Source organism: Sprattus sprattus (assembly GCF_963457725.1).
Source record: "Sprattus sprattus genome assembly, chromosome: 4".
NCBI classification, from domain to species: Eukaryota; Metazoa; Chordata; class Actinopteri; order Clupeiformes; family Clupeidae; genus Sprattus; species Sprattus sprattus.
The window spans coordinates 19,647,402-19,672,799 of NC_137923.1; the positions used below are offsets into that span (position 1 = coordinate 19,647,402).

At 43.3% G+C, this 25,398-nt stretch overlaps 5 protein-coding genes across 6 annotated transcripts in view; 3 read left to right on the forward strand and 2 right to left on the reverse strand.

Annotated features, from left to right (window-relative positions):
- Positions 1-335: 335 nt before the first annotated feature.
- Positions 336-1,116, forward strand: ccl20a.4 (chemokine (C-C motif) ligand 20a, duplicate 4; the record flags this gene model as incomplete). Its single annotated transcript, XM_080837573.1, has 4 exons — positions 336-408; positions 539-653; positions 878-955; positions 1,095-1,116. The coding sequence occupies 4 exons, from the start codon at positions 336-338 to the stop codon at positions 1,114-1,116; spliced, it is 288 nt and encodes a 95-aa protein (XP_080693699.1).
- A 1,079-nt stretch (positions 1,117-2,195) lies between these two features.
- capn10 (calpain 10) lies at positions 2,196-10,308 on the forward strand. The gene is made up of 13 exons (XM_080837252.1): positions 2,196-2,367; positions 2,810-2,987; positions 3,193-3,324; positions 3,791-3,987; positions 4,617-4,882; positions 5,372-5,513; positions 5,622-5,788; positions 6,544-6,818; positions 7,246-7,448; positions 7,794-8,040; positions 8,455-8,645; positions 9,425-9,470; positions 9,674-10,308. Exons 2-13 carry the CDS (start codon positions 2,856-2,858, stop codon positions 9,701-9,703), a joined length of 2,028 nt encoding a protein of 675 aa, XP_080693378.1. The 5' UTR covers positions 2,196-2,367; positions 2,810-2,855; the 3' UTR covers positions 9,704-10,308.
- Positions 10,309-11,088: 780 nt separating this feature from the next.
- On the forward strand, positions 11,089-16,837 carry eif4e2 (eukaryotic translation initiation factor 4E family member 2). Of its 2 annotated transcripts, none has more exons than XM_080836125.1 (8): positions 11,089-11,200; positions 12,030-12,141; positions 12,351-12,485; positions 13,051-13,155; positions 13,476-13,628; positions 14,082-14,218; positions 15,264-15,340; positions 15,480-16,835. In XM_080836125.1, the coding sequence occupies exons 1-7, from the start codon at positions 11,181-11,183 to the stop codon at positions 15,310-15,312; spliced, it is 711 nt and encodes a 236-aa protein (XP_080692251.1). In that variant the 5' UTR covers positions 11,089-11,180; the 3' UTR covers positions 15,313-15,340; positions 15,480-16,835. The 2 variants fall into 2 exon arrangements, with proteins under 2 accessions (XP_080692251.1, XP_080692252.1); XM_080836126.1 differs by having other exon boundaries at positions 11,150-11,200; positions 12,312-12,485; positions 15,480-16,837.
- Positions 16,838-17,049: 212 nt separating this feature from the next.
- Positions 17,050-20,647, reverse strand: LOC308363410 (phospholipid scramblase family member 5; the record flags this gene model as incomplete). The annotated part of the gene is made up of 7 exons (XM_080836221.1): positions 17,050-17,076; positions 17,475-17,533; positions 17,673-17,772; positions 18,088-18,199; positions 19,381-19,573; positions 20,012-20,086; positions 20,281-20,647. 7 exons carry the CDS (start codon positions 20,645-20,647, stop codon positions 17,050-17,052), a joined length of 933 nt encoding a protein of 310 aa, XP_080692347.1.
- A 2,761-nt stretch (positions 20,648-23,408) lies between these two features.
- Positions 23,409-25,398, reverse strand: part of chrng (cholinergic receptor, nicotinic, gamma) — a gene marked incomplete at both ends in the record, with an annotated part of 5,790 nt that continues 3,800 nt past the window's right edge. Inside the window, 4 exons of the mRNA XM_080836222.1 lie at positions 23,409-23,576; positions 23,807-23,940; positions 24,367-24,601; positions 25,310-25,398. The exon at positions 25,310-25,398 is cut by the window's right edge and continues 26 nt beyond it. Of these exons, the coding sequence (XP_080692348.1) occupies positions 23,409-23,576; positions 23,807-23,940; positions 24,367-24,601; positions 25,310-25,398 (626 nt within the window). The remainder of the gene's footprint in view (positions 23,577-23,806; positions 23,941-24,366; positions 24,602-25,309) is intronic.

Below are 25,398 nucleotides of genomic sequence, written 5' to 3' on the forward strand. Positions count from 1 at the left end.
CAACATACTTTAGATGTATAAGACAGCACACCAAGTCCAATATTTTAGATGTATACAATAACATAAAATGTTTATTTTGTTATGGCTCGTTATCTCTTTAGCAGTATGTGAAAACCTGTCAATCATCCTTGAGGGAACAAAAGGGCTGGAATTTACGCGTCAGTGCTGTGGTTGCTGCAGTCACATTTCCCCTTGGAAACCTACGCCGAGGACTTTCCCCTCAGCAGGTACATATACACCAGCATCTCAGTATGTCCAGCATCACCTATCAGCCTTCCCATCTTGAAGAACACTTACGCATCAGGATCTTAGGACTCCATCTTTAGCCTGAAGACATGACAAAGGTTACAGTCTCTCTCTGCGCACTGCTGGGGCTTCTGCTGGTCTTAGCTTCCGAAGGGGAAACCAGTAAGTAGGACAAGTGCTTTCACATCATCACGCAGTGTGTGTTTTAGAGTCTCGATGTGTATACATTTCAGTTAAAAAGTGCAATGGCAAACAAGTGCTGGGTTTTAATGTGTCGGCTTGTCTGTTACAGGAGTAGGTACACCAAGCAGGGGATGCTGCACACGATTCATCAAGGATCTGCCTTTGAACAGAATCCGTGGTTTCATCGAGGAACGCCAAGGGATATGTCGTCTCAAAGCAGTCAAGTGAGTCAATATCTCCCTCCTGTTGTGAAAGTAGAAATCAGCAAGGCAGTTGTACAATCATGCCTCTTTTGACAGGTGTTATACTTACCGAGTTATTGTGATGTGGCTACAGTCATTTGAGGAAGTCACTGCTTGGAAGAACCAAGCTGGATCCATTTGGCACAGAACATATCAAATAGATTATATACAATGAACTAAAACTCACTACTGCTTTCTCTCCACAGGTTCATCACCATAAAGGGTAAGGTTGTATGTGCCAATCCAAATGACCAGTGGGTTAAGGATGCCAAGGAGTTCATCAGGTAAAAATACTTTCTTCTCATTGGGTTCCATGTCCTTGGATGAGGACATTTTCCATAACCATTTCCAAATTGCCAGTGAATAGGTTTACAAAAAAGCAATATTGCCATGACAAGTGACTTATTTTTGTCCTTTCCACAGGACCCCAACTGTGGCACCCTAACCTGTGGACACCTGTGGTGTTAATCGGATACTATCTTTCTGTATCCATGGGATGCTTTTGCTAACTCAAAAGAGCTTTTTATTTGCTTTTTATTTGAGTCCCTTGATGGGCTTTGTAAGGGATATAACTAAATGTATAATATGTCCAATGACATTTGTGATTGTAATACAAAGTATCCTATTAGTGATAAACTAGTGTATATTTCTGAGAAATGTAAAATTGTAATTTGATGCGTTGATGTTTTTTAATAAAGTTGTTGAGGAAAAAAAAGTGTTAGTTTCAATCAAACTGTGTTTTTTTGGATAATAATAGCAAACTGAACCATATGTATGGGATACATTTAGTGACAATTGAATTGAGTTTTACGAATACCCCATTATTTGCAAACAAACAGAATGTGATTGACAAATGACTTGCAAATATGCACACCAAGTTTTACAAATACAAAACGCACTTCTCAAACAAACACAAAGTGCTTCCAAATGCAAGACACATCTATCAAAAATACAATACGTTTTGCAAATATATAGCTATCAATATAGTTTATAGTTTAGTACATAGTTTACTTTATGAGAATAATCTAGAGTGCAGGATTTTTTAGTTTAGGCACACGCCAATGTAAGTTTGACGGTTGACAGAAATTGTTTGCAAAATGAGTGAAATACAAAGAAAAGTTGACAGACCGAAAAGTGTAGTCTTCTGTCATTTTCAATGTAGGAAAATCTCAATGGCCCAAATACTATGGGTGCTACACTCAGATACAATAATATACTTAAATCAGATATTTCCTTTCAGTTAAGCAGTTTAATGTTAAAATCTAGCACAAACAGGCTTATTTCTCTAGCGGAGTTATCGCAGACTCTATTCTGACCATATATTTTAAAGATTCTGATAGATTCAGTATTTGTTTTAGACAATATCTGGCAACTAAAAAAAATTGGAATGACAGATTACATTCGTCACAGTGCCTTCTTTCCGGACCGGAAGTGGGGCGGGCACACAGTCGGATATGTTGCTGTCTGAGCTAAGACAGTTTACTGTTATGAAGCTTGTCATGCAAATTTGGATAAGATAGCATAAATATACACTGATTTTAAAGGTTTACTACTGGAGATATGTAAATACCGCTTTACGACCTAAAACCATGCATTCGATTGCAACGCAGCGGTCTGTAACGTTAGAAAGAGGGGGTTAACTTCGCTCAAATCAAGATGCTGTGGAAGAAGAGATGCAACTATGCGAATTAACATGGTTTGTTGAAATTATTTTGAACCACTCCTGTCCGAGCACTGTTTTTCTGGCTACACATTGTTGTTTCCCAACCCTCGAGTAACATGCCACAGAAAGAAATGATATGAAAGAAATAAGAAAATATACTGGATGCGTTGGTCTATAGCCAACCCAGTAAATGGTCTAACAAAATTTATAATAAACGGCAGTCTTGACGAATGAACTGCTGTTCGCTATTCAAGGAAGCATTCGAGTCGTGTGTCCAACTAGTCCAAGGCATGACAAAGGGGAGCTTAACAGATTCTTTGACTGCATGAATCCTAGAGCAATTGATTTATCTGAAATATTTATGGATGTTATTGACCCTGTGGCATGCGTTTTTAAATACTGAAAGCACTTCATTGGTCATGCAGAACAGCATGGAGGGTTGACAAAAAGTTGTGTTCTACACATCTATCCACAGCCAAAACGATAGTGGGTGCCCCTGAATCGTCAGCCGTTTAGCTGCTATGGAGCCCCAGGGTGAGTGCGACCGCTTGTTTGAGGACTCGGACTTCCCCGCAGAAGACTCCTCAGTGTTCTCGTCAGATTTCACACCCATCTCCAAACTGCAAGGGCACATCAACTGGCTCCGCCCCCAGGTAATAGTGAGAGGATTAATTAAACATTACCAGACATAAGTTGTTCGTTTTAAAGGTGGCAATAAGGTTGGGAGAAATGAACAGAAACATTTGCAAAACATTTTTTGTTTTCATGATGTGAATACCCCTATGTTACTATTTGTCATAGTAAACCCCTAGCAAAGTTGCTCTGTAGTGGTTTGATGGGTGACTTTCGTGTTTTTAGGACATTTGTGAGTCTCCTCGGCTCTTTCCCCTGGACCAAACCAAGGCTCATGCCAAGCAAGGCATTCTGGGAGACTGCTGGTTGTTGTGTGCTTGCACTATGCTGATGAAGAACAAGCACTTGATGGACCAGGTAATTATGTGAAAATAGCTGAAATACCTCTAGTGGGATTTCTTCAAAAAAATCCTGCCAATGTACACATTGGGTAGATTGACCCTAGACACCCATTCACTGGCATTTTCTTGATATTCTGATTGTTGAAACTGGGTACCCTGTTGCACATGAAAAGAGAGCTATGAGGAAGAATATCATTTCAGTCATTTAATTTCTGGTTTATAGTAGCTCAATTAGTGATTTTGGAGAACTTTATATGACTATGAAAGATTGTTGGGTTGGTTTATCAGAATTTATGTGGACACATTTATGTAAAACTAAAAAACTAAAAGTCACAGGTTTCATATGTTCATTCAATTTGTGTTGGGCATTCCAATGCAAAGCTTTAGACATTTGCCAGCCGCCCTTTGGGGTCTTGGGTCAGTTCGGAGTTGGGCAGGTGTTGTCTTCATGGTTTAATCCCGGTGTGATTTCCTGCCATCAGGTGCTGCCACCGGGCCAGCTGTGGTGGGGGGAGGGGGGCTACACAGGCCGCTTCCTGCTGCGCTTCTGGCAGAGGGGTGGATGGGTGGAGGTCCGGGTGGATGACCGCCTGCCCTGCATCGACAACAAGCTTTGCTTTTCCCAGTGCCTGTGTCCCATGGCATTCTGGGTAGCGCTACTGGAGAAGGCATATGCTAAGTGAGTATCACAGTCTCAGCCTTTCTTTGTCCTGTTCAGTTTTAGAAAACAGTGCGCCTAAGGTGTGCAAAAAGATTATAGAGTATGGAGCAGCTTCAGGGCGCTCAATAACATTTGGTTTGCACATCAGGTTTTATGGGCAGGCCCCTTATGAACTACAGTGACTAGTTTGAACACTAATGAAAACAATTCCTCACAAAAAAAATAGCAAACAGTGACTACAACTTCAGTTGAACAGCAGACACCTACATGTATAGACCAGTGTTGAAACACACTACAAATGCTAGGCCTAAGGTATAAAATCCACACATCAACAACATGAATATTCTATAATGTGTCATCTAGTAAAAAATGGTTATGAGTCTTGACATGTCCCCATACAAAAGAAAAACATTTTAAGAGGCATCGCTGCCAAATCGTGACTTTACTTGGGCTCTAAACAAACATCCAGAAAAACAGGAAAAGAAGGAATCATCACATGTTACAACAGAGGGACCATAAGGAAATATAGTTTAAAAATGTCCCCTTACATTTTGTTCTTCAGTGCTTCATGCGTACATTTATTTTTAGTATATGAACTGTACTCTAGTCATCCCTGCACCCTGATGTACCCCTGCTCTTGTGCGCAGGCTACATGGCTCCTATGAGGCCCTCTGGGCGGGCCAAGTGGATGAGGCGCTGGTAGACTTGAGCGGAGGCGTGGCAGAACGCTGGAGTCTCCGACTCTCCGAAGAGGCTGGGGAGGAGATGGAGGAGGAGCAGGACGAAGAGGAGGGAAAAAAAGAGGAGAAAGGTGGCACACCTACTCCGGCCAGGGGGAGAAAGGAGCTGAAGCTACCTCAGGCGGTGAGGGAGGGCTGTGCCATCAGCTGCTCCTTACACAACAGCACGGGAGGTGAGAAAGAGAGAAAGAGACAACAGCAGACAACATTGCCTATAAACTAATATTAACTATCATTACCACCTTTTGCAACCTCAAGGTCACTTGAGACAAACAAAGGAGATAGTACAAGTAGGTTAAGTTAAACGGGAAGAATGTACTTTCTTAACTGCATCTAATGAAGCTGTGTTATGCTGTTGTGCATACTATGACCTATGACTAGACTGCTGGAAAGTTCTCCCTTTTGTGAATTGCATTGTGATCTGCTTTTTTGACCATTGAGAAAGAGCCCATTGGCTGCCATTGGCTGATGGGCACGTTCACCCAACAGGAAGTTCAGATGAAATCCCTTTAGGAAGTAATGTGTCACTTCCCCCTGGGAAATTCTTTTGTAGGCTTTGTTGTGCTTGTACACACTCTTGTACATGAGTGATTTCCCCTGTACGTCTTGTTTCAATGTGGTGATAAGAGGTCTCTGTCCTTCCACACATTGTTCTCGTGCAGGTGTCAGTGAGCTGTGGCAGTACCATGCCATGAGTGTGCTGGAATGGACAGACGTACAGACTGTTGCTGGGGAAACGGAATGTTTACTTAGAATCAGGAACCCATGGGGGAGACGGTGCTGGAGTGGGGCCTGGGCAGAGAAGTTAGTGACTGACCCAAACTGAATTTTCATTTTAGGCCAAACACACCACCATCATAACCAACAGATTATTCATTGCTATGCTTTGACACATGCTCTGTGTTGCTACAGTGGTACTGGATGGAATAACATTGAACCAGCCTGCACCCTGAACCTCCTCAGCCGAACCGAACAGGGAGAATTCTGGGTCAACCTGAAAGAGTTCCTGGAGGAATTTGATGAGGTCACTGTGGGCTACCCAATCAGTGATGAAGGCCATCTACAAAGCATTTACACTGGTACTTACAGCATTGGTTCTGCTTTAAAATATATGAATCAAATCTATCATTCAACACTGAATGTTTAAAAGGGTGATTCATATCAATTATGAATGAATTCATCGATTAATTCATTAATGACATTTTATTATACGGCTCTTCAGAATGTTCCAAAAAGTACAGTTGATTTGAATGGGCCATCTCAACTTTCGCCGGTGAATATTTCCTGATAATTCACCGCTGCGCAAAGATATTGACCGCTGTCATTGACAACAGGTTTTGTGCTTCTAATTCAAATCTTTCATATCATTCCGCAAGAAGTCCGGTCATTTAACGTAACAGACTCATGGTAATTTGAAGTCAGCAAGCAATGGGTTGCTATGCAACACCTGAAACTTCAAAGTTCTATTTGCTTGAAGAACTATTTATTTCTAAACGGGAATCATGAAACGGCAACAAAATCATTAAAAAGAGATATGTTGGAGGAATGTCTTCTATCGTTTTTGGCAAGTAACCGTATAATAAGCGGGATAATGTATTGTCCATCGGTAATTATCCCAAAATGGATAATGGCCTCCTGACAATTCATTAAAACATGTATCTAATTCACAAACAGCACTACCTCATTAAGTATTACTTTTAAGAGTGTAAAGCACTTATAAATGTTAATGGTAGATTATGAAGACATTTCTCACTGGTGTACAATACCACAAAGGACATCTGCACATCCCTTATGGTATGTCTTTGATCTGATGAGTGGCCTCCTCCTCCTACAGGAGCTCTCCTGACACACAGGCAGGAGACGAGTGGCTGCTGGGTAAGAGGCCGGTCGGCGGGCGGCTGTCGCAACAGCAGCAGCTACAGCTCCAACCCAAAGTTCTGGCTGAGGCTGAATGAGCCCACTGAGGTTCTGGTGTGTCTGCTGCAGCACGGCACGGAGGAGCAGGCGGCGCTCGGCTGCAAGGGGACAAGACGCGAGGACGCCACACCGCCAGGAGGCGGAGGTCAAGAGCGCAGACACCCACACGCCATTGGCCTTCACATGTGGAAGGTAGGAGGAGGAAAAAAACATCTGTGTGGCGCACGTTATAGTTCAAGGTGAAACATAGTACAAGTAAATGTACTTATAATATATAAATGTAAGCAGTGTTGTTAAAAATAAAACAGAGTACCATAATGGTGTAAGTCTGAAAGAATGGTGAAAAGACAGTGTTTCAAAGTATCCCTGTGCATTCTTGGAACTGGGAACTTAATTATCTATCCCAGGTGTGTTTAGACCTAGATAACATGTAAACAAAAACATTAAAGGTCTGATATAAACAAGGAAGATGCACAAAATGCACAGCATTTTATCAAATTACCGTTGTGCCTTTAGAATGACATCATTCTTGTCTGGAGGTCCAGCTGTGTTTTGAATTCTAATGACAATACATGTTACATCTTTAAATTGTGTGTGCCTGTGTGTATGTGGTTCGCAGATAGAGAAGAAGCACTTTAACCTTTCACGGACGCTGAATAGACCCCCATGCGCCTGCACTTTGTCCCATGCATACAAACGGGAGGTGGTGCTGCAGGCCCAGCTCAACTCTGGTTTCCACCTGCTCATTCCCAGCACCTTCCAGCAGGGGGCGCAGGCGCGCTTCCTGCTCAGGGTCTACTCATCCAGCCCCACCACACTCAGGTCAGATGTCTTGATCTATCAAGCAATAAATGCTATTTAAAGCACTTGCAATTGCTAGAATGCTTGATAAAAGGTGCAAATAAAACCGTAAAAAAATATACATTGTCCTTCAACATTCTTGTAAATCCTTTTATAATCAAGTATTCCTCAGGCCATGTTTTAACTAACTTTACTGACACTCTTCACATTTTAAACACTTGAAAGGCTATGCCTAGAGTTGGGGTTGGTTTGTAGAGGCTGGGATTGTTTTTGCCCACTTTTTTGTCCACATGTCACTATTGGTCTCCAAATGTCTGTTCTGGCACACTGACATAACATGTCTGTGTTTGTGTCCTGCTCCTGCAGTGCTGTGAAGGCGAGGGAACCTGTTCAGGCATCCGGTTTGGAGGGGGAGTGGGAGAGTAGCAGCTGCCATGGCTCCTGGGTGCCTGGCTCAATGGCAGGGGGCAGCCGGAACTTTCCGTCTCACAGGCTGAACCCCCGATTTCCCCTCGCTGTGACCTACGACCCCGGGGGACCCAACATCAGGATCACACTACGCCAGAACTGCCCTGAATCAGCCTGTCAGGCCATTGGCTTTCACATTTATAAGGTGAGAAGAGGTGACTTGTTTACTGATTTCTAAAGTAATTTATGTTTATCTTTAGCAGAGTGCATGTAATAGTAGTTTTCTGATTGTGTTTCCCACTCTTTTGTGTGAGACATTTTAAACAAGTGTTTTCAACATTGTGTATAGGATATATACATATGTCAGGATAAGCACACATACATAAAAATAGGCATGTGTATGGGTACATAGGGAGAAAGAGAGGCAGACAGACAGAAAAAGAATGGGAGATGTAACCAGTGATCAATTTGTTTAAAAAAATCAAAGGGGATGATGTATGTAGTCTCTTCATGTTTAGGCAATGACTAACATTTATTGGGGAGCGTTTTTTTTGTCCAAATTGGGATGTCTCCCCATCCTCTTCTAGATGTCACTCTTAAACATGTACCATGTCGTTAGGTCTTTGACCGAGGTGAGGCAGACATGTCTTTAGACCAGGAGCCGGTGGAGAGCTGCGTGCCGCACTGTTACACCCAGGAGGTGAGCCTGGCCTGCAGCCTGAGGGCTGGAGCCTACACCATCATCCCCTCCACCTACCAGCCAGACCTCAGGGGCCACTTCACCCTTACTGTAGCTCGCAGAATACACAGGTGTGTAAGTCCGTCCCCAGCAAGGCCTTTAAAAAGTATGGACAGCATGGAGTCATGCCTTTCAGTGAATGTTGTGTTAAGGATAATGGCCACCGAGGAGTCCCGTTATAGGAAAATATTATACGAGGCGGAAGCAGAACTCCTCCGTCAAGTTCAGTTTTTTTCATATAATGGGACACCTCAAGGGCATGTATTTAGGAATACATGTATAGGCCACAAAGGAAACATTTGGTTCAGTTTAGAAAGAAGCTTGCCTGTTTGGTTTGTAGTACCTAACATTGGTTAGTTTGCTTGGTTACAATTGATACCATTGTTGCTAAGACAGAATCCTTTTGCTTGCTAGCTGTTTCTGATTCTATGCTTACTAGCTAGCATGCTTGCCAGCCTGCCATATCTCCAGATAACATGTTATTTAACCACGGAGTTAATCTCGGTCTTGGCAAAATGAGAGCATGTGTTTATTTTATTCGTTTATTAGCTTGCCTGACTACACACTCAGTGTCGTAGCTTCAATTGATGAACTTTTCAATCAAGGGTTATTTACTATAGTTGTTGTTGTTAACATTCATAGTTTCCAGAGCACTGATATAGAACTTTTTAAACTTCTTAAACTTTTTTTACCTGATCATAAAGACATATCGGCAAGCAAATCAGAAAAGAGCATTTCTCTATTTATCGCGGGGTACAAACATGTTTTGGTTTGGTGTCTGTGTGTTTTAATGTTTTCTGTTTCATGTCTAGTGTTTTAATGTCTTTTTATAATATGTTTCCCTCCTCAGAAAAGTGGTCCAGAGCCAGGAGAACCTTGGGAGAGCCATCCAGGAGGTGAGCACCAGTCTTGTCATCATAGTCACCCAAGGGGGGTTCTGATTTTGGGGACCTAAGGGGAGGTTGTGGTTTACACTGTCATACTGAGCTATGCTTTCATAGTCATTTATTCATCCATGTTATATATTAATTGATTTGAGTCCCTCTCTTCACCCCCACTCTCCCCTTTTCTCTTTCTCTCTCTCTGTCTCTTGCGGCAGATCTCTTACATCTCTGTGATGCGATGCTAGTTGCTGATCCTCGCCACTACCGATGGTTCTGACGTGGGTTCTCTCTCTCTCTGGACGCAGATGAAAGCGGCCTACTGCTTCCCCTTCCTCCTCCTCCTCCTCCTCCTCCTCCTTCTCCTCCCCTTCCACCGGACTCCCCCAGACCCCCGCACCCCCATTCGCTCCAGCAGGCCTCCAGTAGCCGATTAGCACATCACAGCGCATCCGCTGCCCGCTCACTAATGGGAGACGACGCGACTCCGCGGTGTAAACAAACAGGCGCTCGTCCGCCACTCACGAACAAAGATGTCTCTCATGGAGGAGAGCGCAGAGAGTTTTAGAGAGGGTTGGGAGACAAGGGGGCAGGGGAGGTTAGGGTAGGGGGAGCTCACCAGCCGGCCATACCCATTCACCACAACACCCACCATTGCTTTGTGATATCGTTCCTGTTCTTCACCTCTTACCCCTGCCTACCCCGCCTTTATGCCCCCCTATCCCCCTTAGGTCCTTCCACTCTGCCCCCTGCACCCTAAACTGTGCCAGGTCAAGCCTGCCCACCAACCAGCACCAGCCTTCAACCTGTGGTAGCAGTAGTGGGAGCTATAGTGCAGCAGCCCGCCACTTGAAGAACTGAAGCCGGGGCAGGTGGGTAGATGAGAGTCGGGGTAAGCTCAGATGGTGGTGGTGAGGAGATAGGGGGAAGGGATAAGGGGTGGGGGGAGAGGGGGGAGTTGCAGGGTCCCCTTTGGAAGTAGCCGCCCCGGTTTTTGGCTCGGCACGCAGCGGCCGCAGAAGAGGCATGCATGGCTGCCTCATGTCCTGGGAGTGACAGGCCGTGGCCCACGGAAGGATGAACGCAGGGTGGCCTGACCAGCACGTTGTGTGTGTGTGTGTGTGTGTGTGTGTGTGTGTGTGTGTGTGTGTGTGTGTGAGTGAGTGTGAGAGAGAGAAAATGTGTTTATTGCGTGGTAAATCCTGTTTGCTCGAAAGCTGTTGTACAATTCAGTGAAATGTAAATAAGTAAATGATCTCCTAAAGGTTTGTGTGTGGATGTTTTTCTTGAATGTGTGTTGGGTCTCAGTCAGACCCGACTTTAGTTAACACTGTCTCAAAACAGATTCAAAAGATTAAAAAAAAAAAAAAAAAAAAAGAGTATGAAACGAGCTCATATTGAGTTCATAACAAGTAAATATTAAAGCACATAATAAAGTAAATAGATGAAAAAGGGTAATTTTGTTAAATGGATTATTGAACACTAGCCTACAAATATGTCATGTCTTAAGATAATGTGATCTTACGCCGAATGAGCCGCTGAACTCATAGTAATATGACACTCAGGCGACAGTCATATAGCTATAAATGTGTAAACCATATGCGAAGCGTGCACGTCGACGCAGCACGATGCGCGTATCCGTCAGCACTTGTGCACGCCGCTGCTTCTGCGGAATTTGCGGGGCTGTAGTCGGACTTCCGAAGACAGACGCCCACTTAGAAAATAATGAACAACAAATTTGACGCGTGAGTAACCAAATACGCTTTGCATGTTTTAGGGTCCCCGTGTATGTGCGAATCCGTAGCGTGCAATTGTTGTTTCACGACTGAGTGCATGAAGAAAGAGGTGTGTCTGATAGACTCCCATGCATCGAAAGCCGAGGTCACTGATCAATGCCTGTCATGCTTGCTACCATTCTGTGATGTATTTCTTCCACGTATGTTAACATGTGGAGACCGACTGTTGTAGTTTTAATTAAAGGCAGTGTTGATATTTAGGCTCGAAAGCGCGGAAGCGGCCACGGCCTCTAGGCCCGAGCTGGATCCTCGGGTTGCAAGTATGTGAAAGGCAGGGGCAGGTGTGCTGGAAACCGGCTGGATAAATGCCCTTTATTGCTTTGTCGCGACGTTATTTGCATTGCTTTGGATACAAATGCTCAATGGTGAAAATAGCCGGTCTAATATTTTTGGAGAGCTGTACAAGAGTAGTGACTGAAATGGAATGCACAGCCTTGCAGTTCCAAAAGTTTGTAGCTAGTTTCCCAGTCAAAGCCTAAGCACATCAACCAGTTGGACTAAGTCTACGTAAGTGGTTATCTTGACACTTGGGGAGCATAATTAATGGCTAAGTATAATGTGTTCAATATCACCTGGCTAGAGTGTGTTTCCCGAAAGCGTCATTGAGCAATCACCGTGGTATGGGGGAAAATAGAGTGTTCAAAATTATAGGCTCTCTATCATTTAACTATGGTAGCTGTTCAACGACGTCTTCGGGAAACGTACTGTTTCGATAGGTCGTGTTGCTTATACCTGTGATGGATCAAGTCTAAACAGCTGGTCTAAATTTGTACTGTAGTCTCAAAGATGATGACAGTGGCGACCATGACCAAGACAACATCTCACCGAAAGACTGTGAAAAGGAAAAAAGTGAAGACGATGAGAAGGACCCAAACACTGCCAAGAGAAAGGTTTGTGTGTCCTTGGAATGCATGGATGAATGTCTGTCATCATGTAGCTCTACTTTTAAATGAGTGTAGTTTAGTGACATTGTTATTACAAGTTGTATATGTAGTAAGAACATTTCTACTTGACTAAAAATGGAGCGATGTAAGAGATGCTTAGTGACGTGTGTTGTCAGGTGTCAGCAGCAGTTTGCGTCAGGTCTGTGTGTTTCCAGACAGCGGTTCCGGGGGCTGGGGAACACCCTCTGCAGTACAACTACGCATTCTGGTACTCCCGCCGCACTCCCGGACGACCCGCCAGCACTCAGAGCTACGAGCAGAACATCAAACAGATCGGCAGCTTTGCATCTGTGAGAACACACACACACACACACACAACAAACAACAAACGGGATTAGGACAGCAGGTTCTACTTTCACATCTGGCCCTTGTGAGACAAGGGCTAAATTCCAACCTTGCAGAAAAGGTCACCAAGACCACTCCTGTTTCTGAATCAAGCAACACTGACATGCGCTATAACCTTCATTTACAAGTTTGTCCTGGGGGGTATTCCACGTACATGGTTTAGAGACAAACCTGGATAAGTTAACTCAGAGTAAGTTGTAAACCTCCTTAATAGAAATGCCCTCTGACATTGTTTTATTAGGAGGTTTACCACTTACAGAGTTAACTTATCCAGGTTTGTCACTTAACCACGTATGTGGAATAGCCCCCTGATCTCTAGGCTCCAAATGCTGGAAAAGTATTCTTTTCACCTACTCGAGTAGTTATTGAATTGAATAAGGACACACACAACTCTATGTCTGTCAGACAGAATTAGGCACAATATAACTCTGGAAAAAGGTACACATAAAGTTGATTAATAAGGTCTGAAGACAAAAATAAAGACGTGCTTGTTTGTTGTTGTCTGTCTAGGTGGAGCAATTCTGGCGGTTTTATAGTCACATGATCAGACCGGGTGATCTAACTGGCCACAGTGACTTCCACCTGTTCAAGGAGGGCATCAAACCCATGTGGGAGGTTTGTGTGGTTTTCTCACAGTCAGTTTAAATCATCACTCTGTAAAACACACATATGATGCAGTGTTTCGTGTATATAGTTTCCATTAGGTTTGTGTCTTTTCGATGGAGATTAATATTAAAATATGAAGTATGAGGTTGTGAAAATAAAATACCCAATTATAGGGGAAAGATTTTAGTACTTCCTCGGTAAATGCATCCACATTACAATTCATATAGTAAGTAATTGTGTGGTGATGTACTGTGATACAGAGAGATTTGTGTAGGCTGGCATTTGGCTGGACTGGTACACCCATGCATGGCCTGTAACCTGTTTCGTAGGATGATGCCAATAAGATGGGGGGGAAGTGGATCATCCGCCTGCGTAAGGGCCTGGCGTCGCGCTGCTGGGAGAACCTCATCCTGGCCATGCTGGGCGAGCAGTTCATGGTGGGGGAGGAGATCTGTGGGGCTGTGGTGTCTGTGCGCTTCCAGGTACCAGACCTCCGCCACTCCCAGCAACACCACTGCTGCTGAATAGAGCCTTGGCTTTGAGATTTAAAGAGTCTTACCTTCTGTGTGCTCTTTGCCCCATCTTTCTCAACTACCTTCTGTTACTTTGCGCCTTTCCCTCTTTCTATATAATTCCCCCTCTTCCTTTACTCTTCCACATCTCCCTCCATTGTTTGATTAGATTTTTTCATTTTTATTTATTCATTTTCACTGACAACAAGATCCATGTGCTGCAACATTTCAACGCAATGTAGGTCTGTAGCTGTTATGAGTGACTACTGTCTCGGGAAATGCAATCCTTCAGGTTTATATTCTTGCCTAAGTAATTTACCTTTAATGAAGACAACATCATAGACCAGAAAACCTTTACAGATTCTCTAAGGAAATGATCTGATCTTGACATTATTTGACTGATGTTTGGGTGAATGTGTCTAGGAGGATATAATATCCATATGGAATAAAACGGCCAGCGACCAGGCCACCACGGCACGCATAAGAGACACATTACGCCGAGTTCTCAACCTGCCCCCTAACACCATCATGGAGTACAAGATGCACACAGACAGCATCAAGTAAGAGCTTACACACATTAAATCAGTGGATTATTTTTGAGTAGTCTATAGTAAGGTAGTCCTGGGTATAATGCACTTAGCATCTAATCAACAGAGTAGTAACATATACTGCAGTGGTCCCCAATTATTTTTCCCCAAGGGCCAAATTATGTAAAGCAAGTGAGGCTGAGGGCCAACAACCCCCCCCCCACAAAAAAAAAATGACAGCGGTTAAAAAAAATAACAGTTTTTATTAGTGCTGTCAAACGATTAAAATATTTAATCACGATTAATCGCAAATTAATTAATCGCAAATTTTATTTTAATGCTCTTATCATGGAAAAGTGGATTGGCTTGCTTTATGCAATGTTTTATTTTATTGAAAAACAACATTGCCAAACAGGGGTGTACAAAATAAAATTATACGGTGCACATTTCAGACTCTGCTGAAAAGCTGCCCGTTGACATTTTCAGACAACAGTGAAGCTCGCTTCTTTTGCACAACTTTTAAAAGGTAAACTTTCTATTCAGAAGCTTTTTATCAAACATTTTGCCGTATCGCGCTCACCATCACTCAAACCGTAACGTTAGCCTACTACACAGTTTGCGAGGCCAAAAAGAACGTTAATCTTAAAAAAAAAAAAAAAAAAAAAAAAATCTAAAATCTTTTTTTTTTTTTTTTTTTTTTTACGACGTCGCGGGCCAAAAATGTGCCGTACCCGGGCCGGATCTGGCCCACGGGCCGCCATTTGGGGACCACTGATATACTGTATGTCTGATACAAATCTATTTTGTTAAATAATGTACTTAATAGTGTAGGGTGTAACATGTAACAATATGTAGTAACAAGATAATTATGTTGTATTAAGACTATTAGTTTTTCAACTTGTATAACTACTTTGTATACTATTTATTTTCATAAGTACATTGTACACTGCTAACACTGCTGGTTGCTGTCACCAGTCTTTGTTATTTTGCTTTCATCAGTCTATGTAGGTGTAGTTGATACTTGGGATGGTTTTGTGAACTGTGTAATTGAAACTGATTTTGTTTTGGTCCTTGACAGGGCCTGGGAGGACTTCCACGGCCTAGTGAACCCCAGCGGAGGACGCTAAGCTCTTCTTCAGCTAGTCTATGCCAAGGGTATGGCCCGAACGTACACACGTCACCAAATCTTTTCAATTTTAAAAATGGTATATTTTGTTAACTTTAAAAAAATTTGTTACGTCAATATTTCATATGGACATTTGCCTGAGATTATCTGTTTCCTGTTTTAAAACAGATTTCAGCTATTTTCTCTTTTGGTCAAAGAGGAATGCTCGCATGGATGATACCTGGCTCTAGGAAGAGGAGTACCTGTCTTAAAACATACCAGAAACACAAAAAATTGAGATGACTACATTAACGAAAAAAAGAACGAGGACGGAACAGGAATGTGTTGAATGAAACTAGTGAGAAGTGGAAACCTCACAGGGTGCTCCGGATGCATGCAGTCCCCTTAGAAAATCACCAGGGGGGGCTCTCATGACAAACTTCCCCCAGTCGCTGTGATCTGGAAGTAGGCTGTTGACAGTCTACACAACAACCGACCAACCAACCAACCAACTAAGTGACATACAGCAGTTGATTTTCCAAGATTTGAAACAGTCCACTGTCTATGAATTCATATAATATCTTAATGAGCAGCTTCAGCTGTATGTGTTTGACAAACAAAAAAAACAGGGTTGCAGATAGAAAGTTATTTTACTAAAAGTGCAGTATTTTAACTGTAGTGTTTTAAGTTGTTCAAACTAGAGCTGTTGTACAAAAATGTTATATTTCTATAACGTTATTTTGGAAGATGTACATTTTTGGGGAATCGTTGTTGATTCCTCTCCCTCCCTTTGACCTAAAATTTTTGGAATCCAAAGGTTGAGCGTTGTTTAAAAAAAGAGTGGGGCCCTTGAAAGGGTGTGTGTTTGTCGGTGATGGCCTCTGTGGGATGGACCGCCATGCTGCCTGTAGCACTGTGCCTGGCCTCAGAGCCTACTGTCCTTCTCTTCTCTCTTCTCGTCTCTGAATGACAGCTCTCAAAATGCAGAAAGATGATTGGTCAGGTGCTGTGGAGATGTCAGAGACAGCTCGACGAATATAAGGTGGTGATTGGTCAAGTGCTGAGGAGAAGTCAGTGACCGCTTCCTCAATGCTGAGCGATGATTGGCTGCCCTGGCATTTGCTTGGTTCTGAAGGCCCCATGCACTGTATTGGGATCAGCTGTGAACCTTTGTCTTAACCATATAACTATTTTTGACACAAGACACTTGACTGAGCAGAGGGCAGGGGCTTGGGGGCCTTTATGTTTCTTTGCCCACATACATACATACTGCCTGAACTTCAGAAGATGGTGCTGGAAATGGTGGTGATGTTTTAAAAAAAAACAAAGGTATTGTTCGAATACAATTGATTATAGCAATAAATGTTAATTATGCATCTGCTGCTAACCATGTTGGTCATTTGTGTTGTGTTCTCATATTTTAGAAACAATGTTCACAAAAAAAGACTTCTGAAGATGATAGGACATATAGGTATTTATGGTAAGGTATTTAACACAGACCGAAGAAATACTCATAGGCATACTCACTAATTTTTAATGAATATGTCTATCAAAGGTTTGTGTGTATAACAAAATAGCACTATGCACTATGCACTGCAGTATCCATAATAAAAACCAATGTCACTATCAAAACCCTGATCCGACCTTTACTGTCGCAGACAGACGTCCTGGAGCTAGTGTAGTATATGCATTAGCATCATGGGTCACATCCCCTGGTGTAGATCCTCAGTAGCTTATGCTAATACTTCCTCCATTACCTTTAGCTCATCTCAAAGAACATGAAATTCTAGAAAGAAAGAAAGAGAGGCATTGAACAATCCACTCATGACATAAACTTAATTTGAAAGAATTAGGGGAGCAGATTGGTTGTAGCTGATATTAAGGAAGCAGTGAGGAGTCTTTGTGTAACACTAACAAGCTCACTTGGTAAAAGGCAGTAGAACTGTCTTGTAAACACCAACAGTAGCACAGTTGGCGATGACAATGAGTAACACCAGCTTACTAGCCTGGCAACTTGCTGAGAAAGCTGTTTCCTGATTTTTGCTGGGTTTCTGACCCTGAGCACAGAACTACATAGTGCATACTTCATGACCAATCAAACATATGACTTTGGTGTTGTCACTACATTACTCTACAGGTTGAGTTATGTCCAGTAGCATTAAAACATGCAAAATGTTTACTTACTAGGAGGAAGCTGGCAGCTAGCAGGAGCACTTTGGTGTTCATAGGCATCTCCTGTGGGACTGTGAACAGAGGGGTGGTAAACATGAGATACTGACACAATGTAGCTATCATTGAGAGTATTGTGTAGCAGGGATAAATAGGACACTCTGTATGAGAAACTGGCTGCCAGCATATGTATAGAAATAACAAGAAACTCACCATCCAGTCCGAAATATTCATGGTCCATGTTACATTCTTCATTAAAGCCAGGCCATTTTTTCCATATGCTGCCTATAGTCTCACCAAGTGTGGAGACCACCTGAAGCAACACAGCATGTGTAAGGATGGCAGTGTTGCAAGAGTAAACCATCAATCATTTTCAGTGTGACAACTATATCCCTAAAATAATTACAAGCAGAACTAAGGGTCATCATCTCTGTACAATTCAACTAATGACTGACAGAAAGTCCTCAAACAATCACCTCATTTTAGGGATTTGATCATCTTAATTGAAATTGAGTGCAGAATAGTTGTTAACACACTAGTATGGCTTTCTACAGTGTGTTTCATGGCTCTCTAACAAAGCATTTGTTCGCTTTCTGAGATGAGAGTGTGACCCGTGGTGACCCCATACCTGAAACTCCTGGTTGGAGAGACATCGCAGAGGACAACAAGGGCCCTGGATCCTCAAGGCCAGACTTCCGTCGGAGCCACACACCTCAAAGTACGGAGTGAACATACTCCACCTGACAAGACATAACAGAGAGGGAGGCCAACTTTATTCCAGGGGTCAATCATGAACAATCAACCAGCTATCTGAACCATCAACTTACATATTGAAATTGGTAAGTAGCAGATTTGGATTTAAATGGAAACTTTAGGATTTTTCAACCCAGGCCCTACTTTTAGATCTTTTGGGGTCCAAAGCATTAAAGATAAAAACGGAAACGGTCTAGTATTGAGTTAGAACACCAAAACCAGCAACCACAAAATGGCTGTGCAATGGAATCCTATGGAGCAAGCATGCACGTCAAAGTAATCCACTTGTTTTAGCCGCCGACAAGCACATAGTCAATCATCTAAGGGAGGCACTCCCTATAAGGCCCAGGTTGAAAAATGAAAGATAAGGTTTAAGATTATGGCTAGTGGTTAATGGTGAATTAACAGGTAGTTGAGAATTAAGCCAAGTATGTTAAAAGTTTGTTTGATAATAATATTAAACAGAGACTGACTATCACAATTTGTTATCATATTTACAATAATAAGCTATTAGAGCAAAGATCATATAGATTGGTTGTGAAGACAGCAGATAAACTATTGAAGGTCTGAAGCTATATGGGAGAGGTCACCATGCTTCTTAACTGAATCTAATTAACCAGTCACTCGTGGTGGCATTTGTGTTTCTGTAAACATGTCGTCCCAGCATTTAATTACGGCCCCAGTAGCCAGCAGGCCGATTTAATTCAGAGGGAACGGTCTGCCACCCACCACAGCACCATTAGAACACAAAGAGGACCTTATCTGACCCGGCCAAATAGTTGGCACCAGAAGAAAGAGAGGAGTGTTGCCTGGTCCATAACGAGTGTTTTAAAAGGAGAATCACTGGTGTGGACAGTCTGACGTAACAAGTGGAAGGCAGGGGAGGGGAGGGGGAAAAGCTGAGGCCCTAAGACCTCAAACGTCCCCATCTAAAGAGACAGACACAAATACTGTACAGTAGGCACTGCAGGGGCACAACATAGGCACATGGTCAAACAAGGTATGCCTTCAAGCGCCTATAGAGATACATACAAATCACACACAAACACAGAGGTTATGGTGTATGTGGCCTTTCCCTATTAATATGTCCACACACTGTCCTTATGGAGGGGGGCACATCGTCTCCACCCTTTCGACCGGGGTCAGTGGAGGTCGAGACGCACCCTACCTCTGATGCACTGTGCCAATCAGCTGTCTCTCGGCTGAATAGGCCCTCATTTCCATCAGACAGCAGCCAAGGCAGCACGTGTCGGCCCGCAGGGGCCTCTCGAAGTGAAAGACCTGCTGGGCCTGGCGATCAAAGCCCTGCAGGGAGCAGGAGCGTGCGGGGCCACAACATTGGAGGCACACACAGGAGCTCTCTGGGGGAGCAATGAGAGAGAGCGAGAGAGAGACGGAGAGAGACAGAGAGAGTTGAAGTTACGGTGTAGTGATAACACATGATCATAACATAACAATTATTGAGATAATTAGGATAATTGAAAAGTGTTACTACTGAGAGAAGTACTGAAAAGGACATCAATTGCAATATAGTAAAAACGGATGGAAAAAGTCAAAGAATGTGAATGAATGTGTAAAATAAAAGACTAAAAACAGGTGCAGCATATTGCTGACGATGATGCTGTGTTGTATTTAAGTGATAAATACTTAATTGTGACAAAGTAAACTAGCTATGTACATTTCATGCAATATACTATGTGTGTGTGTGTGTGTGTGTGTGTGTGTGTGTGTGTGTCCCAGAATTAACCCTAGTCTGAACATGGTTGTTATACCCACTGAAAACGAGACAGCTTGGTTACCTTCAACCGCCACAAAGACTTGATCTTTGTTGTTATTGGCAATATTGTAGATTCTTCGAGGGACACACTGTGGACCTGGCAAACATTGACTTTGTCAGAAGTGGACACTTAAGGCCAACAATGACAGATACAATTAAATATTTCTCTCTTAAGTTTATGAACATTTTTCAAGTGATGTCTCTTTCAATCAACAGTAACATTAAATCCGAACAAAATATATGTCCCTTCAGTTCAATAGTGTCCCTGGTTTGTCTCAGCAATTGTCTCACCTCTCAGCTCTGGTTTGGTTGTTATGTGCAGTTGACTGACTGTGCTGAGAACAGTGAGACCCCTTGCTGCGCTTGGCTCCAACCAGCAATCCCTCCGCTCCAAGTCATCCATCTCCAGCCCAGACACTCCCTCTGTGGGCCTGGCCACCCCACTCGGCCCCTGGTCTCCCTGGTGGAGCATCACTGCCTGGTTCTCGGACTCTGCGGGCCCAGGGAGAGCTCCCATCTCTGGAAAGAGGGAGGCAGAGGAGCCCTGAAGGCCTGCACGGGCCCCCCAGCACCGGTGAAAGGCCCGGTACACCATGTGGATATGCTTCTCTCTCTCCAGCCCACCGAACGGCTGAGGTTGGTCGGTTACGGCTGACATGGTCTACTGCAGATTGAGAGCAGGACGTGGAGGGCACAGCATCATCACTGTGAGGTGGAGAGAGGGAGAGAGAGAAAGAGTAAGTGGAGAAACATACAGAAGACTGATACAGCAACCCTGGTAATATAGTAATACTTGTGTAATTTTTTTTTTTTTAAAGATTTATTTTGGGGCTTATACCCACTTATGGTATAGGGCTGCTGCCGCTTGCGCCACAGCTCCCCCATACTTGTGTAATTTATTATAAGAAACTGTACAGGAAAATGTTCAGCAAAATGTCCACCTCATAAGGTGCAGTAGAACAGTGGTTCTCAATCCTCCTGATATGGTGCAATAGAACAGTGGTTCTCAATCCTCCTGATAAGGTACAGTAGAACAGTGGTTCTCAATCCTCCTGTTAAGGTGCAGTAGAACAGTGGTTCTCAATCCTCCTGATAAAGTGCAGTAGAACAGTGGTTCTCAATCCTCCTGATAAGGTGCAATTGAACAGTGGTTCTCAATCCTCCTGATAAAGTGCAGTAGAACAGTGGTTCTCAATCCTCCTGATAAAGTGCAGTAGAACAGTGGTTCTCAATCCTCCTGATATGGTGCAATTGAACAGTGGTTCTCAATCCTTGTCCTGGGGCCCCTTCTGCACTGTGTGCGCGCCATCTTTCCCTGCCCTACATACCTGACTGGACCTAATGGCACCCTTGATTTGCTGAACACCTGACATCTCTTTAAGAGTCAAATTATTGCACTGATTGGACATTTTGAGGAGCAGGTCTGAGAGCCACTGTAGTAGAGCAACAAAGTTATTTTAGAAATATACATCTTTACTGTAATACTGTAATACAAGCTACAGGCTACCAAAATAATACTAGGATGTTGTGATACCTGGTACCCTGGCAACTGAAGCAAACCTCTAACATTCCAAGTCTATTTTCCCCAGTTGGCCGCCACTGATGCCAATCACACGAAAGTGTATTATACGCATCAACCTGGAAATCAGGCTTGATGCAGCAACAATAAAATCAGACAGTCCGCGTTAATGAATGACCTGGGCTCCATTGAGCGAGAGTAAATGTGTTAATTGTACGGGGTGATCGATGGCAGTGTTTTTCTTCCGGTATGGCTCCCCTGAAGCTTCAGCCTGTTTCCAGAGTCGTTGCAGAGATTGAGAACAACCAACACAGTCGTTGCCACCCGTCTGCCATGTTTGACCATCGTTACACCTCTCTGAACTCACGCTTTTAAAACAATCACAGATATATACCAAAGCTGCCTTTCAAAATATATACCCCCAAAATATGTTGGCTTAAGATGTTAAAGTGTTGTTATAACTTACCACTAAGAACTTACCATTTTAGTCAGAATGTTGCTTTGAATGTTAAGAGATGTCCACGAGCTGGCAAACTCAGTGGCTCTGTGGTGAGGGAGCAGAGAAGATTTACTGAGCTGTCCCCCGGGCCTTTGTGAGGAGGGTGGGCAGGGCCCACAGACTCTCTTGTAAAGGCAGTGTTTGTGCGTGTGTGTGTGTGTGTGTGTGTACTTGTGTGGGGGTGTGTTTGGAGGTTGGTTCAACATGGTTATCTCCCCCCTCAGACACACACATACACACACACACACACACACACACACACACACACACACACACACAGACACACACACACACACACACACACACACACACACACACACACACACACACACACACACACACACACACACACACACACACACACACACAATCTCACTGGCTCAGTGTCATCCCTCTCGTTTCCATCCCAACCAGCCGGATCTGCCCATTGTTGCTCCAGAAAGGTCCCACTCACCCATGTAATTGAGAGCCTTCTTGAAGGAGAGGATTTTTGAGAGGTGGGGGTACACATCTCTCCCTCCCTCCACCTCATTCCTACCCCCAACGGAGATGAGATCAGAAGAGGCGGGGGAGCATCTTAGTTACTGGAAGTGTTGGTTCAATTTAAGGACACAAAAGGGCGTTCCCAGAATAGATGTGATTGGCTGAAGAGGGGTCTAGTGTACCATAAAGCTCTCCTTTCATATGTATGACGTCCACTAAGTATAAAGCGATCTTAATCACCAGGCACATAGGTCTCTCCTGCACTGTTTTCTGGATTAGAAGCTGCTGAGTCTTAGTAGCTTTGTGAAATACTTCATGTACCCGTAGAACTCAAAGATCCTCCACAGCTGTGCTTCATCAGGGCTCTTATTCAACACAGAGGTTATTACAGTAGAGCGCACTGTTAGATTTCGAATAATATTTACAATAGTCTTATTATGTCAACATTTTAGCCTTTATTGAAAAGAAAATACAAAGATCATTGCAGCACAAATTCCACCGGTACTTAGAAGAAAAGATGAAGATGAGCTGAATATTACTTGAATGTATGCTGAAAAACACTGTTTAAAAATTGTTATGTTGTCTGCTTTCCACAGAATGCAACACCAGTCACTGAGGTATAGCACACAGTATCATACACTGAATTCATCACATAGTTTATTTCTCTCTGTTTAATGCCTCTCTGTTTTTCTGTCTCGATATCTGTTTAAGCTGACCTCCTCCATGAGCCACTGCTGTGACAAGCAGGTCAAACCTCTTCTTTCTGGCAGTTCTAAGGGTGCTGCTGTGTACACTCCTGCCTAGTGTTTTCCCACGGCACCCAAACAAATATGCCACTGCTTCCCCAGCTCTCAAAGCACAGGGGTAAGTGAGTTAGGAAGTAAAAGCTTCATCTTTTGAGCTTCTACACTTTCGTTCTTATTCAGGCAGGTACTTCTTCGGATCTCCCGGGAAAGGGGTGGAGGGAGCAAGGTTGAAGTGACCCATCAGGAAGATGCAGATCGTGCCAAGAATGAAGAGCATCGCCATGGCAAAGAAGCACACCCTGTCAATCACTCGAGCTGCCAGGAACCACTCCTCATTCTCCTGTTAAAAAATAAATGAAGATGCCTTGCAGTCCGCCCAAAATGATAATATTCATACATTTCAAAATTATAAATCTAAATTGTAGGCTAACTCATTCTATGCTATGGTTTCCTATATTATGCTGTGACATGCTATGTCATGCTAATGTACTCTTTGTGATTGCTTGAGGTGATCTATCTAATAAGACCGGCTACTATTATATGAGTGTGTGTTTCGCATCCATGACTTACGTTCTGGAAGTCGTTCTGTTGCCTAGCGCTCTCTGTGATGTGTTTGCAGGCTGCCACACATTGCTGGACTTCTGCCGAGGCCTTGGCCAAGCTCTCCCCAATCTCCTTTTCCGTCCCCTCCTCCAACCCATTCTCTGGGGGTCAGAGGTCAAAATGCAGCAAATATTTAACCCAGCAGGGACGTTACAAGGCCATGATAAAGTCAGTGTTAATGTGGGTATGCATCTTTTCATTCTGTGAATCAAGAGGAGCTGAGGAATGAGGCTCGCAATGCTGTATAGGACTGCAGTGCACAAGTTTGTGGGAGTTTTGTACAGAAGTGAAATCAGATTTTAATGATTCATTCAGATTATCATTCCAACACACATGTACACACACACTCACTCACACACATTCACAGAATTCTGAGAAAGCTCTTCCGGATCTTGTCAAAATGCCCAGTGCCCAAAAGTCAAACTATATTAAAAAAAAAGAACCTGTAAATAAACGTTCTGTGCCAAAGAGTATGACCCCACCCCCCCCCCCAACACACACACACACACACACACACGCACACTTACGGATCTTCTGCAGTGCTGTAGCCATCAGTCCGTCTCTCTTCTTCAGCCTTGCGAACATGAGCTCGGAGCGCGCTGTCCGGAGCATGTACTCCTCCGCCTTGGCGATCAGGCCCACAGAGCTGCGGCGTCGCCGGGCGAATGGGGACCCGTTCTCCCTCCAACCGCTGCTGTCATCTTTGGGGGCCAACGGCGCCATGTGCATCTTCATCAGCCGAGGCAGGATATTCAGAAGCACCTGCAGGCCACAGACAGGGACGTGTGTAAACTTTTTATTGCTGAGGATAGTTTGGGTATTCTCAGTACAGAAGAACATGTCAGGCGTACTTTTGGACTCTCCATATAGGTTGTTGTGGTAATTCTTGGTGTTGTTATATTATAGTTTTGTGAGGCAAAAGTAGCTCAGGAATGTTCTTATTTTCAAGTTTCAAGTTAAGTCATGTTACCTGTCTTTTTAGGTTCAAGGACATGGGTAGGCTGCTTATATTTCAGCACAGTTTTTACTGGTATTAAAGATCCCTGTATACTGGGATTGTAACAGCCAATCAGCCAGCTGAAAGGAGTGGTTTAAGTGATGACAGAGAGGGAATATGACAACAGTATTAAATGGGTAAGCTGCCAGGCTATATTTCAGCACTGATCTTTTTACTGGGCTTACAGTCAGAATCTTTTCAATAAAGAAGAGCCTGTCTGGTATGATCTTTGCAAGTTTAAATCTGTCATCAGTATACATCAAGATTAGTGAGGCAAAAGCAGCTAAGGAATCAAATTGTTTGTTATAGTTATGGATATAGTTGGCAGAGATGTATTTGGCGGATGTTTTTATCCAAAGTGACTTATAAAACCTATTCAGACTATTAAGAACAACGTAAAATGAAGTATAATGCGCATAAAATATTAAGTTTCACACTGACTACATCAAAGCAACAGCTGTCAATATACGTACCTGTCTGACTCTATTGCTCATGTTGTGTGTGTTGGGGGTCCTCAGGGAAACATTCAGCACAACCACAGAATTCATCACCGTGATAGTAG

What these genes read in the sequence shown, in the direction of transcription:
- capn10 (XM_080837252.1), top strand. Translation starts at nt 2,856, where the DNA reads ATGGAGCCCCAGGGTGAGTGCGACCGCTTGTTTGAGGACTCGGACTTC. An exon ending in TCAACTGGCTCCGCCCCCAG is followed by an intron (nt 2,988 to 3,192) that starts GTAATAGTGAGA and finishes TCGTGTTTTTAG; the next exon opens with GACATTTGTGAGTCTCCTCG. An exon ending in TTGGCTTTCACATTTATAAG is followed by an intron (nt 8,041 to 8,454) that starts GTGAGAAGAGGT and finishes CCATGTCGTTAG; the next exon opens with GTCTTTGACCGAGGTGAGGC.
- eif4e2 (XM_080836126.1), top strand. Translation starts at nt 11,181, where the DNA reads ATGAACAACAAATTTGACGC. An exon ending in ATGAACAACAAATTTGACGC is followed by an intron (nt 11,201 to 12,029) that starts GTGAGTAACCAA and finishes TTTGTACTGTAG; the next exon opens with TCTCAAAGATGATGACAGTG. An exon ending in ATGCACACAGACAGCATCAA is followed by an intron (nt 14,219 to 15,263) that starts GTAAGAGCTTAC and finishes GGTCCTTGACAG; the next exon opens with GGCCTGGGAGGACTTCCACG.